The sequence below is a fragment of the Pezoporus flaviventris genome, unplaced genomic scaffold (assembly GCF_033815535.1).
Source record: "Pezoporus flaviventris isolate CSIRO_AGI_PZ_B2104156 unplaced genomic scaffold, CSIRO_AGI_Pfla_v1 ptg000002l, whole genome shotgun sequence".
NCBI classification, from domain to species: Eukaryota; Metazoa; Chordata; class Aves; order Psittaciformes; family Psittacidae; genus Pezoporus; species Pezoporus flaviventris.
Genome location: NW_026892550.1, coordinates 21433788 through 21449547, shown reverse-complemented (window position 1 = coordinate 21449547; position 15760 = coordinate 21433788). Strand labels below are relative to the sequence as shown.

Here is a 15760-nt window from a genome sequence, read left to right as displayed (position 1 = left end):
TTCACCCAGTATGTCAGAGATACAGGTATGGTGGTTGATAATGGAGCTAACTTGATTTTGTTCTTTTAGAGGTGTTGTCAGAAGCTGGCCCAGGACATTTCGCTCTTGCTGCTGCAGTTAGCTGAACATTTGTGAGCTTTAATAACGCTTTTATTTGTAAACCTGAACAACTGCAGTTTCATGCTCAACAACATTTATCACATGAATACACATCACAGTGCACTTTAGTCCAGAGGCTCATAGAAAGGTGCGTATCAGTTCTCACAGCTTAGTATCTCTTTTCAAGTCAAACTGTTTGACTTGTTATTCTAAGGTACAGGCAATCATAAAATGCTCTTCTTCCCTCTTTCACATAGAAAAAATTATCTTCTGTGTAGAGTAGGTGGGTAAAGGGAATTTCACCAGAAACAAATGTCATCACAGGACTTCCTCCTGTGTGCACAGTTACTTTCTGGTTTTGAACAAAATGCTTGGTGTGTATGACTGGAGTGACTCATGAGGTGTTTTTCCATAATTGTCTGATCTGCATTGTCCTCTGTAGAATGCAAACAGTGACAGATCTCACTGACGGGGGGCTTGTGTCCTCTTTTTATAATGAAACACAGATTCACCAGATGGTTTTTGCTTTAAAACGCTTTCTTCTTTTTCTTTTGTGAAAAAAAATAATGGTTAAAAGCAAGATAAGGGTAGAGAAAAGGCAGCAGGTAAAGAATATTAATGGCTTCTTCTGAGAGATGAACAAGCAGAAGCTACACTGCTTTTCTTGTCTGGAAGGGTCACAGGCTGAAAACCGCAGGTCAGCAGGAAAGCCATTGTTGCTTATAAGGTTATTGTAGAATTTTATTGAAGGCTTCCCCTTTGAATCTGAAGTGAAGAATCCAAATCTGGGTTTAGATTTTTCTTCAGTCATCTTAAATGCATAGTAGCCTTTAATCTTGACTTTATCGATGTAGTATGCTGAGAAGGGGAACAAAAAACCAAACCCAAATGTTAATAAAACATTGTATCACCTACAAACTTTCTGGTAGTAGGGTCAGATTTCAAATTATTAATCTATTGATTAAAGAAGTGTAATTGCATCTAAAATTACTTACGTTTACTGCTTTTAATAATTCCCAGCTGTCTTAAGTAGAAACAGTGCATCACTGTTTTGGGGAATTTTCTGGACCTACTCTGTGAAAGCTGGATTTGAACAGGGCAAGAGCCTGGGAGCTTGCTTGCCTGGGGAAAGCCGGATGCTGTTCTTTGTGGAATCCAGCAGAATCTGCAGTGACTCAAGGGGAGCAGGTCCTCATCTGTGCCATGAGAGGAGCTTTCTGAAAATTCCCACCCTGCTCCAAACTCAGTACACAGCTGCATGTTAGACTGCTGCACCTGAGTGTTGGGTGAAAATAATGACATCAAATAGCAGTCCTTGGTGAGTAAACATCTCTCCAGTTCATGGGTAAGCAGAGAGCACTGTCAGGGATGTGACCCAGATTAAGCAAGAGCATTGTAAACTGGGGGATCATTTTGTGAGTGCTGTGAAGTGTCAGTATTAAATGAGAGTACTGTGATGAAGAGCCCTTTAAACAACCTTTAATAACTTACTTCCTCTAATAACCTACTGTTCCTTAGTTTGCAATGTGAAATTAGCATGGAAAATAAATCAGTAGATGCTCATTAGTCCTACACTAATTGAGAAAGAGCTAAGCACTGGAGGAACAAGAAGAAATGCTGTTTCTTCTTGGTGTCAGAAGGTAATCTGAAGCCATGTTTAGCTATGAGTATGACCTGTCTCATTTTTTACACAGCTAGCTCCTAGACAGGAGAAACCAGGATACATAGACTATGTATGTCTAGGGACAGGTGACACAGAAGAGCTTTTAGAGGCCCCATGTTCTGATCAGGGAAGTTGCTAGTGCTTACCAATAGGGAATAGTGAGTGCAGGGATATACTGTGTGTCTCATTTTGGCTGTGTGGTTCAGGTACCAAGGCCTTTCTGTATCCTGTGGCTCACTGCTTTCCTTTTAATGTTTGGTTGGAGGAAGTGGGATGGGAGGGGTGAGGTCCCTGCAGCATTCCTCATACAATGAGCAATTGCTGAAGATTATTGCCTTGAAAATTTTGTCCTCTATCTCCACAACTGTTACCAATTTTTCTCTAAAGCAAAGAACTGGATTTCTGTAGGTGCCCAGGGGAAAGCAAGCAGTGGAACAGGAGAGTTTGACTCTCCCCTCAACAGCAGCTCCTTCAAAATCTGGTGACCTCCTGTATTTATTCTGTATGTCCCTTCAGGTCTCTTTGGACTTGCTTGTGCTTCCCTGTCCAACAACTCTAGTTCAGCAAGCAATTAAGGAGACTTCCACCTTTCTTTGTAGAGTAGAAATCAGAATTATCTCTTAGGAATTATTGGTCTGATGTGCCACCTTACTAACTTCTGAGTAACTACCCTGCTCTATGTGCAAGTCCACGTGGATTCTCACATGATTTAAAGAGGATACAGCTGTGGCTGTATTTCACATAAGGAGCTTGATTCCATTGCTTTGTGTTGTATCTGCCCTGAGTGTGACTGTGGAATCGGGCCCCTCAGGGCTGAATGCCAGTGGCCAGTTTCTACATGTCAACCAGAGCTGCTTGCTCTGTCTGGGGCAAGTCTTAGGCGCTTGCTTAAGGAATGTCTGGGTCTGTGCCACAGAAATGGCTCTGGGGAACTTGAAGTTATCATATCCTCACCTTTTAAAACCTCTTGTACGTATTTTCCCAAGTAATAATTTCGCAGTTCATCATTGTCTAAGGACTGGTCATCTATTCCATTTGCTGTGATGTAAATATCGATGTTGCCATAGGTGTTTTTAATCCACCTGAGAACTTTGCGTAGTCCCCAAGGCACCACTGCCAGACGAGAAGGGGAGCTCAGGCAGGTGATATCCTGCAGAAATTGAATGTCACGATCAAATTCATACCGGCTCCCATTCTGAGGTTCGTGAACCACAAACCTGGTGGTGAAATGATTCAGGGCGTAGAAGTCCGCTGCACCTTTGATGAGCTGCTTTTCCTTGCTTGTGAAGGATGGCAACAAAGAGTATGAGAGGCCATTTCTGTTTTTAGAGCTGATGTATTCCCTCATAGTAGCTGGATAGTCCCCAGTTTTAAATATGGGGTTGGCAAACCAGCCTATTTCGAACTGAAGAAACCTGTTGGCAGCTTCTGAATGGGATTCAGAGTAGGGGTTGGCAGGCTCAGCCCAGTCCGAATGCAGGGACAGAGACACTTTGCCATACTGAAAGGACCGGTACTGCTCATCGTATATTCTCCAGGCCATGGCATGTGCTATTAGTAAATTGTGTGCTGCCCGGTATGTGTCATTGCTGCTCCTGTTGTAGACATCACTTAGCCGGTTAGGCTCATTTATTGTAATCCAGAGTTTAACCAAATCACCAAGTTCCTGAAAACACAGAGCTGCATAGTCTTGAAAAGCATAGGCAGTAGACTGGTTCAACCATCCTCCTGTCTGCAGCAATGGAGCTGGCAGGCCTAGGTAGGCATGAGTTGGATAATACAAGGTGACCATGGATTGAATGTTGAGTTTCAGTACTTCGCTAATCACGCATCTGTAATACCTAAGAACTTGCCTGTTGACCACTGACAAATCTCCATTGGGTAAAATGAGCGACCAGTCAAGTGCAAATCTGTAATGGGTGACTTTCATTTTTTCCAGGAGGTCAAGTTGCTTTTTAATACTGACAAAATCTGTGCACTGTGCTGGTCGTGTTTTTAGCTTCACCCCTTTAACTTTGTGTAGGAGCCCGTCTCCTGTGACGTTCCAGAGGTACAGGCTGGAATCACAGAACTGCGGTGAGGAAGCCACAGACTCTGCCTGTGAAAACAGCAATATGTTACAGCAGGGTTTAATTAAATAAATGCTTGCTTGTAATCTGCATTTCTGCCTGTGTTTGGCTATGGGATTAGTGCTGGATGTCAGAAGGTCCTGCTCAGATGCTCAGAGGGAATGAGGATAACCAACTTGCCTATATCAGCTTTGTCTGTGCTATTGGTTGTCTTACTTGTTCTGTTCCTTCATCTCCTGAAAATGTCACAATTGCACTCTTTTTTCAACTCCTTGCCACCAGCCTACATGACATGTATTTTCACACAGGTATATCTCCCTGATCGAGCTTACTCTGTGGTCATGCAAACAGCAGCTGGCAGGAGAGCAGGGTCGTAAGAACAAGTACCAGGGGTTATACAAGGCAGGCATGGATTATTTTGGCACTACTGGTGAGATCAACCTTGTGAAACTGTGGCATAGTGTTCCCTGGTCTTACTGGTAGTCTGTCTGCCTATGCAAATATCTGACATAAACAGCTTGTAGCATTTAGTCATATCTTTATTGTCTCCTAGTAGTTAACAAGGTTCTATGTAGCACATGATTTTTTTTTTATTCCAATGTGCTGATGTTGGTTATCTTTGTGGTATAAATCATTTTAAAGAATGGCTGTTACCCACTTGTGTAAGCAGCACCCAGAGCCAGGCTCAACCCAGGAATTTGTTTCTGCCTTGTCCATTAGCTTTAGACAGGACCTTGAGCCTGCAGGTATCTCTGCTGCCACCAGCATAACCGCCTTGTCCCTCCTCTATGCCACCCTCTCCATCACGCTGTCGTAGGCATTCCTATGGCCATGCTGCAACTGGATTGGGAAACTCCCCTGGTTGAAAAATAACCCAGGAACAATTGCTTGGGGTCATCTTCTTGATCTGATCTGATCTGCCGCATGGAGATGCAAACAGAGGGAAGGTGAGGGAGAGCCAGCCTTGGGAGGGCTCCTGCAGAGGTATTCTGCTGCAGGAGCATGCAGCACTCTGTGCCTAGCTCACCCCAAAGCCTGTGAAATACATAAAATTGAATCTATGCAATTATGGCTGGGCTTAACTCGTGTTTGCAGTGTGCACTGAGATTCCTGAACACCAGGGGCCATGCACAGTCATTCGTTCACACAGTAAAGCTGTTGATCATTCTGCCTCCAGCAGTCTTCCCAATATTTTACACTTACCTTGAGAACAGACTCGGTGATACCCCAGGAGAAGTCACATGAGAATTGAGCTTGCAAGCTTGGGGTAGACTCCCTTGGGAAGAAGCCATTTTCTTGTATGATTTGTTTATAATGAAGTGCAGATGACTTGGGAATCCTTTCCTTTTTTTCACTTTTGAAATCCACATAAAACAATCCGCGCCTGATGTTGTAAGCATGTTGCCATTCAAAGCCATCAAGGAGTGACCAGGCTGTGTAACCAAACACGTCTATGTTATCATATTTAATAGCTGTGTAAGAGAAAGTAACATTCATGAGTCATGTTTAATAACACACATAAGGGATATTTATGAGTTAGGCCTATTCACTTTGAAAATCTTGAGGGTTTTCTCAATGCTCATAGGATTATTGGTCCATTGTAACTCATTGCAAAACTGTGACAGACATTATCTATCTTAGTCTTTCTTAATTAAAAAAAAAACATGTGCATCTCTCGTTCCTTAAGAAATTAAATTACTATGGGATGCTGTATTTCTGCTCTGAGTAAACAGGAAACATTACACCGCATCCAGATTTTAAGATGTATTTAATGATTTGCAAGTAATATGTACCAATGACATTAGAGAATCATGATTAAAAGTGAGGGGTGCAAAAATTGATGTAGTTTATGGCTTTGAAGCTAAAACTCTCTACTTTTATTTGAAAGATATCTGCTGCTCTAACATCTCGGAGTGTCTATTCAGCTTCTAAATTGAAAAATTAAATGTGTCAGCAGGGACATGTAATGACTTTAGAAGAAGCTGGGCTCATCAACCCAGAGACTGCAGTGCTTGATTTATTCACAGATGGGTGCAGCACATGCATGTTTTTTCAGGCAATTTTAATGTCCTTCCACCTTCAAACGAGTATAAATACAACCTTTCACATACAATATATGAGAAACATAAGAAATGACTGTTTTCTTGGATGTGGAACCCAATTCTCCAGGAAGGACAACAGAACTTCCAAAGCAGCTTCTTGCTGGACACCAACTAACAACAACATTCATTACCCACTTACAGCGTGTGCCAGCTGGCAGCCTGGAAGAAAAAGTCCAAACTCCATGGTCAGTCATGTTAGCTGCCTGTCGCCAGCTTTAATCTAGGAAATAACACAGTGTAACTCCTCATGTTAACCTTATAAGGGCTGAAATACCAAGGGCAAAGCAATGACCAAGTGGGGTTACTGAGGATTTTGATGCAGACAGCACTATTTCACCTGTAGTCCACTGAGAGCAAGCCAAGGAATAAAGATGAAGTACTCTGATTTCAAGCTCTATTCTCGACCAGCATTGTTTTGCCTTATTTTCTCAGGACACTTAACAAGGAGCTGAAGGTAGTAGAGGTCAGGATTTAATTAAACTCCTGTGTCACCAGGGGTGAAATCCACAGAAGGATATCTCAAGGCATTTCTGCCTCTGCTTTAGGGGAAGCCTTGAAGTCCTTTTGCAAAAGTAATAGTTGCAGTATTGACAGGCATGTACATGCCACTAAGAACCTATAGTTTCAATTGCATTCCTATATCATAACTGAGGTGAGTTCATTGCAGTGGTGATGTTATACATCACACATTTTAATGACTCGCAATGCTGTGAGTTAAAGACATACAGAGCACAATTTACAGCATCTTCCTTGAACACAAACACAGAATACAGCTCCTTATAGCCTGTTACATGGTATCTTAACAGCCAAACCGTCCCATTGCAATTTAGCCTATATAAATGATGTTTTGAGGTTAACGTGATCTAATTGATTTGTTGCAAACAGCAAATTTATAACTGACTTCTCTATAAGAAAAAAAATGAAAATACATTGCAAATATTATTTCTGATCAGACAAATTGAAGTTTGCTTCATAAAAAAGTGGCGAAAGTTAAGAGAGAATCCTGTAGTCCATGGCAGACGTTGAAGTATCTGCATATGTAAAAATGTAGATAACAATTCTTGAGAAGCAGTTAAGGGTTGAACATAGACCAAGTATTTCAGAAGTGTGAATCCACAGATGGTTATTACAGCCAGGTCTGCTGTGGAGGATTCAAAAAGAACACACTATGGATTTTCTTACGTATGTGTCCGGACATCTACCTGTTCCACACCTCCAACCAGGCCTGCATCTAGACTTTGCTGCTGGGTCACTGCACTATCTAAAATATCATAAACCAAACACTGGAATGTAACCTCCTCAAAATCTGGAAAAGGCAGGGCATATCATGCAGTTGCACTATGTGAAGCTTACAATTTGAACCAACTTTTGGATAATCTTCATTTGGGGCTTAACTACATTTGTTGGTGATACAGTACTTCCTGACTTGGTGTCAAAGTAAGCCGTTACTTGTGTTTTTTCCTTTCTGAGCGTAAGAAAGGTTTCTGCAAAGGGATCTGAGCCACCTCATCCCAGCAGTGTGGCATCAAAGTGGGGCAGCCTGCTGGGAGGATGCTGATAGGGACCAGCACCCGTCCCTCTCCCATAACCACCAAACTGAGGGAGGGAAAGGAATACTGGTTTTGCAGAAGCTTTAGGCACCAACAGCATTTATATTTAATACAAAATTAAACCTTTTGCCTTCAGAGGGCACCCCTCTAGATGGCTGTATGAAGGGCAAATACCAAGATTAAAAGTGTGTTGCTAGAACTCCAGAAGAGTGGTTACCCTTCTCCTGCTGATTTCCCTCATGCATTTTACATTGGAGTAGTACCCCAGCGTGGCAATGACTGTCTGTAGTCACAGTCTCATTTCCCTGCTGTCAGTGTTTGCACATGCACAAAGGCTTTACGGTTGGGCTGCCAACACTGAAAACTGATATCCAATAGATTTGTTTTCATTAATTCCTTTCATTCTGACTCAGTTTTGTAGTTATTAGTTTTAAAATCCAACACAGATGTTGGACTTTAGCTTTCTGGGACAGAGAGTATGTTTTTTTTCTGTGTTTGTACATCTTGCACCAGGAGATCCTGATCCATGATTTGTACTCCTGCAGTATAAGTAATTAATAATTAACTTAATTGCCATTATCTATTAAAAAATAAATAATTACATTATCAAATGATCTTTAAGAGCTCTCCAAAAATCCAACAACTAACTAACTTGTGTACAAACCTTGTAAAACCTTATTAATGAAGTTTTTCATCATGTAGATGGCTGTGGTGTCATCTGTTTTCACATGGCTGTCAGTGAACCAGCCATTCTCTGCAATCAGGATTCGAGGGCTGTTGTATTCCAGTTTAATCCAGTTCAGTACTTCCCTCAAATTGAGTGACAAATGTTGTCCCATTTTTGGTAGAGTGTTTGGAGGTTTAAAGTTATTAGGACCGAAGGAAAATGCAAAGAAGTCAGCTGTTCCCTTTATGTAGTTCTTTTCATCCTCAGTAAAGTGTGGCAAAAATGAGAATTCACTTTTCAGTTCTTCTGGATAATCACCATCCCCATGGATGGGTTTAGCAAACCATCCGAGAACTCTGTCCATGGATTGCTGACATTTAGCAATGTCCAAAGCATCTTCTGATTTGTTAGGTTCAATCCAGTGGGATCCTAGTACTATGGACATCATCCCCTTCTGGTATGGTTGAAAGTGGGTTTTGTAGTTGTGCCAAACTTTTGCATGAGCCTGATGAGAGAAAAAACCAGCATTAAATCGTAACTCTCTGATAGACGTCTGTGTATGTTGGCAGCCAGACAGGCAGGGAGCTGCATCTGATTCACTGCGGACTGCTGTGGAAATATTAACAGCTAAGGCATGCTAGTTACCCTGCTCAGCTGTAATGGGCAATTACTGTGACACTGCAAGATATGTCAAGATGATGCAATGCTCAGTATCTCATGTGTGCTGTTCCTATGACACACGAGGGCTCTGGCTTTTTCCCTGTTAGCATGGGTCTAAATTTCATGAGATGTCCCAGCAGGGCTGTGAACAGCTGTTACACAGACACTTTGGGAATAAACAGCTGTTAATGGTGGGATTTGAACTCCATGATCCAGACATTCCCATCTAGGTCTTTGTCAGACAGTGATTGCTGATACAGTTAAAACCTTAAACCATTTTTACAACTGTTCCATAAATTATGCGTCTCAAATGATGTTTCCTTTGTCAGTGTTGGCTCTGCTCTATTCACTGCTCTGTGCTATGGGCATTACATGGATTTACTCTGATCAAACCACGTCCAGCCCATCCCTCTTCTTGGGATAATCACATGAGTACGTGTTCAATTTTTGATATTTGCACAGTCTCTAAACATAAAAATTTGCAGAAAGGACCCAACTGTGAAGTTTGAACCTAAATGTCAAGTTTCACAGTTCTGTGTGAGAATTTTGATCCAGGATTTTAGTTCATTTCTTCTCTGAAGCTGCTATAATAATTCTGACAGTACATGTAACAGCACAGAATGAAGCTTATTAAGTAGAGACCAACAACATTTTGGTTTTAAAAGGAAATTTGGCAGCAGTATCTCATAAGATCTATTTGGTATGGCCTATTTTAGTACTCAGAGTTAGCCAAATATTGACTGCACTAGGGCAGACAGAAGTTTTGCTATTGATGTTAGTGACAATGAAAGTATACCTTGTATCACATCTCACTTCCATGTTTCTGATTATCATCATGTTTTAGAAAGTTTAACGTTGTCACACACCAGAATTACCTTCAAATGTCATGTTGTTAATTACTTAAATACAAGACTACAACAGTCAAAATTTACACATAAAAAGGAATACCTGGGAAACTGAGGAACCACTAGCATTGTCAAAGTCCCACTGGAAAAGGGGAGAGCTATGGTGTCAGAGGAGGGTGATTCTGGATTACAGCATGAATCCTGCCAGGGGTCTGACACATGGGAGAGGGGCTGACCTCTCCTGTTCAAGGAGTTGTCAAGTAACTCAGGGTTTACCTTATTCCTGAAGTGTGGCTTTATACTCTTCAGCTGGACAGAAAATAACTGTTTGCACCCAGAAGAAACATTGAGAAGCATTGTGAAATACTCAGAGTGCCGAGTTAGGCTGCCATCATTACCAAACCAAACAGCATTGCTTACCTTTGACAATAATTTGAGTTAATTTATCTAGAAACACACAGCCTTGACAGTTTAAAACAACAGAAGACCTGATGTCAGGTAGATATTTGGCTAACCTGGCGAGTACCAAAGAATTACAGTTTGTGAAATTTTGTGTATCTGTTGTTTATGGTTTCTAAGGTCATGCTCGTAACATTTGTTCAAGGTCTGTCTTTGAAAATACTGATAAAGCAACATTAACCTTTGAAATGCAGGTTCTGCAGCTGAAAAGGGAAGTCAGCAAAATTGTACTCATGAGGCAAACTGCAAGATACAGTCAAAATATTACAAAATTGATTTATTTCTTATCAGGCTCATCAGAAAATTTCAGTGGCCAGTGCCATCTCTTCTTACCCTCACTGCCCTCTCCCAGAGGTCCTCCAGCCTGGGGTGGCTGCTGGAGCCAGGCTTGCTTTGTTCTCTGCCCCTAGTGATTTCCTAACTAGTTTGTATTTCATACCCTTCAGACACAGTCTACTAACAGCACTGTTGAATCACAGGTACGTGGCTGCATTGGCTTAACAAGAAAAAACCTGCTGAAGGCAGCTATATCATGTACAGTGCCAAGCAGCATGACAATAGCACCAGGTAAATCTTAGTAATTGTACATTTCTAGGCAAAGCGGAGAAAGAGGACTTTGCCAAAATCCAACTAATTAGAATGCAACACTGACATGTAAAAGACAATCAGGGACAACTCACTGTATTTGTAGGCATCTTTGGGAGGTAGATAAGGAGAAAGTAAACTTACTATTAAAAATATTGTCTACAGTACAGAATACCGCCACAAGTATAATTCTACAGGAGTAGATATCAAGTACAAATAAATACATGTAATATGAGTCAAGATAGGATCCCCATACACAAACTCACCTGCGTCACTAATGTCTCTTAGTACTGAGGGTTAACTCTACTGGAAAAAACTTGCTCTATAGTAAGGGTTTTTACAGACATAGTAGAGACAAAAGCATGTGCTTGACTAGAATTCTGTTTTGAGATTTAGACTCTGTAAAGCAGCTTAACATCCTCAGATGGAAAGTGTTTGCTAAGTGCAAACTATTGTTGATAGAACCAACTGATTAATATAACTTGTTTTGTAAGACCACATACGAAACAAACATCAATTTAAAGGCTGTATCATACATCAAATTGGCTATTTTAAGTAAATCTTGACTAATCTTTTTTCAGTTAGAGTTTAATCCCTAATCTTTCACTTTCATTGTTAGATCAAGGACAAATGTCAAGGCTAAGTACACAGTGAAAGCAGGATCAATATTGTGTGTTTATTCTAGATACATATGACATTAATTTCAGCATATTTTCCTGGTATCAATATAGAAATTATTGTATAGACTTGAAAGTCAGAGAGTGGTAAGTTGGTTACTATTAACCCAGTAAAAAGGTTAGATAAGTAAATTTAATAAGATTAGGGCAACAGTATTGTTCTCTTCTTGAAATATTCTTATGCTCCTTCAAACTCTGATCCTGTAATTTATCATGTATGTACACAAAGAGCTTACTACTGAAAAGACCAATATTTTCCAATTCTTAAGATGTGTTAAAGTCAAGCAATTTTCCTTGAATATCTCAGCAATGAGCCCACCAAACAATGTCAGGGGTATGTGGAGTTGTTTGAGTGTGCAGGAGAGCAAGACATTTAGGAAAACTAGAATTATGAAAATGCTCATAAAATGATTCTGGCTTTGTGTTTAATTGTTTTGTTCTTTAAACCATGAAGAGCCAGAACACAGAGTCTGAACAGGCGGTGTTAAACACTTTAAAAGGCAGGCAGGTGTGTGTGGCTTATTTGGAAAGCATATTTCAGTTCAAGGCCCTGTTGATCTGTGGTAAAGATGACATGTAGTTGGTAAAGCTGAAGCCCTTATTTTGGAAACTGACTTTGAATCTCAATCCTTGTGAAGGAAGAAAGGGCTGTTGCAATGTAGGCAACTAAATTTCTAAGAGGGTGCTTTGAAAGTCTGCCTTTACTTAGGATTTACTAAGAAACTTTTTGTGTGCTGTCTTGATTTGGGTTATGTTTTAAATGATAATTTCCAAGAAGTGTAAAAAAGATAATCTGCAAACAACAAATCATATAAAAAAAAGTACGAATCAGTGCTGAATTTTACACCTCTGATGGCTACTACTGCTTTCTGAAAAATCTCCCAGCAAAGACTTTTACAGGCATAGACAATTCTGCCTAGGAATTTGATGGAGATAGATTTCCCTCTTCCTGTAAGAAATACAGGCATTGGTGTAGCTTCATCTAAATCCTGAGGAAAGGAGGCCCCTTTGGAGGATGGGAAGAAAGTGTCTGGTTGGATGTAGAGATTAAAATTACTCCACAGTCATTCAGCAGAAACTGTTTTTTAACAAGAATCAATCATAGGACTTCTATGGGACATGCTCATCCAAAGATCCCAAAGGCAGCAGTGTCCACAAAGAGATCCTGGCATAGTGAGAGCTACTGAAGAGCTGGGAGTAATGCAGCTGGGCACAGAGGTGAACCTGATCTGTGACAGATCTATGTAGAGGCATCGTGTTTGAAAGGGAATTTATCACCTTTTCCCAGTATTTGATATGAAAGCGTGTCCACGTGGAAAACTGTTAGGGAGATCTTATTCTGTCAGTTTTCCTTTGGGCTTTTCTGACAGGTGGAAAGGAGTGTGAATGACCTTTAACAGGGGTCAGGGGAGAAGCCCCATTCTGCCTGTTTTGTAGCAAAGGAAGAACTGCCTGGAAGGTACTGATACAGAGGATGAAAAGAAGACACCTTGGTGTGCAGTTTGTGATCTTTACAAACCTCAACCTAAGTATAAAAGAACATAACTAGATTGAGAGAAAATGGCAATAATGTATCAGGCATGTATCTCATTTAGTTCCAGCCACAGTGATTTATCTGCTTTATATTTTCTTGCTTCTTGTCCGTTTTATTTACTGTTAAATCAAAGAACTCAATCTAACTTTCCTGCGTGCAGTTTTTTCTTCTCTGCCTCAGGAGCAAGTTCATAGTTTTTGTATCTTCTTTGATGTGTCCTTCAAATGTTGCACAGAAAGTTACATGTTATCATTGTTTTCCCATGTTGCTTTCACGAAGTACAGCCTCCTTTAATGGAGAAAGGAGATGATACACTTTTGATGGCCACTCTCCATCTGGTCTGAGGTTTCACATGCTCCCCATGTTAGTGGTAATGATCGCACAGGTAAACAGAGATTTGTCTAGGTGAACCCCTTAGCAATTTATAATTGATAAGCATCAGGCTTCAGAATTCATTTCCATGGAAGCAGTGTAAGGTCCTTCAAAACGATCAGTAGCAACTATTACCCTCTGTGTATGGCCAGCATATAGAGTAACGGGCAAATGAGTTTTTTTAATTGAAATGTTGAGTTCTTCTTCTGTGGATTGTTTCCTCTGCATGGATCTCCCGAGCACACTGCTTAGCAGCCTTTGCTTCTGTATTCACTAGCTGCTCGGTCAAACAGACACCAGATAGTGACTGCTCTGTAAAGTACTTTTTAGTGCTACAGATGGAAAAATATGGTGTGGTGCCATTGTTAATTCTTACCTTAAACTGCTCTTATTGGAAATTGTTTTAAATTATAGCAGGAGAAAATAGGAATATAAGCTCCTATGCCTAGGAACTAGCTACTCTGTAGAACGAAATCTATAATCTATCAGAGAAGATGCTGTAATGCTGCAATAACACTGTTGAGAATACCAGGAACAAAATCTGTGCTTTTCCCTTAAAAAATAAGACTCACTTCAGGTTTCTTTTTTTGTCCTCAAAGAAATAGTACCATGAGTTTAGGACCCAGTGCTGCAGCTGTTGAAGCTACTGATCATGGGATTAAGCCTTCAGGTTGTGTAATTCTGTAGAAGACAGCTGATCAATAAGACTTAAAAATTAAAATGCTAAAACCATCATGTAAATAATATAATTTTGCAACTCTCAAATACAGAAGAGAACATCTGTGTACCCAACTACAGACCTTGCTAGTTTAGCAATGAACATTTTGCAATAGGATCTTACTAAACTAGGATTAGTCATATTTATATATACATACTCTGTTGCAAGTAGAATGGATCCAATATGCAATAAATTTCATTTTAAACTAATAGAATAGTCATTTCAGTGTAGCCAAATGAGTGGTCATGTCAGTGTGTTTCAGTAAGTGGAAAGAATAAAGTAGGAGTATCATGCTCTTTAACAGCCAGATTGTGTAGGCAAAACTTAATGAAATAATAAATAGGCATTTTAAAGCAAGTAATTGCTGAGTCAGCTGTTATGACAACAACGAAATCAACATGAAGATTAAAAAAGACTGCCATAGCCAAGGGTTATTTCTTGTTGTTTTCACAGACCTTGATACTTATTTTAAACACTGACCACATGATTGATTGCTCCCATCATTTCCCATGGTGGTGCACGATCACTTTGTAAAATTTTACTATACTGTACCTTGATCAAATTGTGTCCTACAGAGTAGACGGTGGCTATTTTCCCTTTCTCTCCAGGAGCATGAATACCTGTGCCGTACCCATGCCAAGCAACTAAATATGGATTGTGGATTGTAATCCAATACTTAACACGATCCCCAAAGGTCTGGAAGCAAAAGGTGGCATAGTCATTGAAGATATCAATTAGTGATTCATTTTTCCATCCCCCGTATTTTTCCTGCAGCGTTAAGGGCAGGTCCCAGTGGTACAGCGTAACCACAGGGTCAATGTTTCTGTAGAGTAGAGAGTCAATAAGGGTGTTATAATACCGGAGTCCTTTTTCATTGGGAGCTGCTACCACTCCAGTGGGAAAAAGCCTTGACCATGAAATTGAAAACTGGTAAAAAGTAACACCCAAAAAATCCAGAGCAGACAAGTCTTTGTCCAACAAGGTGTAACTGTCACCGGAGGCATCTGTGCTGTTAGCAGCCCTGAACTCTGAGTAGATGAAGTGGTCCCAGATGGAGGAGCCTTTCCCGTCCTTCCTCCAGCTGCCTTCAACCTGGAAAGACCCCGTCCCTACACCCCAGAGAAACTCTTTGGGGAAAGTGTCATACAAAAACATCTGTGTTTCACTCACAGGGCTGAAGTTGGGGTCCTTTTTCCACACAGATCTTCCCTCTCCAGAAAGCCCAGTAACTATCCTTATGAAAACTAACGTCCAAAAACCAATGAATCTCTCCAGTCGCTGACTGCTCATTATGCTGGTTTATAGAGCCAGTGTTAAAAGTGAGATTTCTTGTACTGCTGCTGAAAAAATCCCATTCATTCGCTGGAGTCCCCAGTGTGCAGACTGTCTTCATTTGCCATGAACTGCCAGAGTGTCTTATCAAAGCTTCACTAAAAGCCTGTGATTGTAACAGCCCTGTCAATGATTAGCCTGAACTGTGAGACCTAGAATAGGTCAGAGAACGGCGTAATTTTTAGGGAGGTGGCCTCTGTATGCCCACTGAGACACCTATCTGTCTTCTTACTGCAGGAAAATATGTTGCCAGAACAATATAAATGCTAGTAACTAATTTAGCATTATTTAAAGCTCATTTATTCAGGTGGGAGAATATAGGTGATAGAGGCTGCTGACAAGCTATTATATCTTTATTCATCATACAGCTGTATTTTGAGGAAACACAGCACAAATACAATTCAGACAACGTAGTCTCCCATTAAGAG

General features: G+C 40.6%; 1 protein-coding gene across 1 annotated transcript; it reads right to left on the bottom strand.

Moving 5' to 3' along the window:
• Positions 1-607: 607 nt before the first annotated feature.
• On the bottom strand, positions 608-15393 carry KLB (klotho beta). The gene is made up of 5 exons (XM_061471180.1): positions 14553-15393; positions 8148-8655; positions 5035-5303; positions 2717-3860; positions 608-957 (listed from the first exon to the last, which is right to left on the bottom strand). The coding sequence occupies exons 1-5, from the start codon at positions 15288-15290 to the stop codon at positions 608-610; spliced, it is 3009 nt and encodes a 1002-aa protein (XP_061327164.1). The 5' UTR covers positions 15291-15393.
• Positions 15394-15760: the final 367 nt, after the last annotated feature.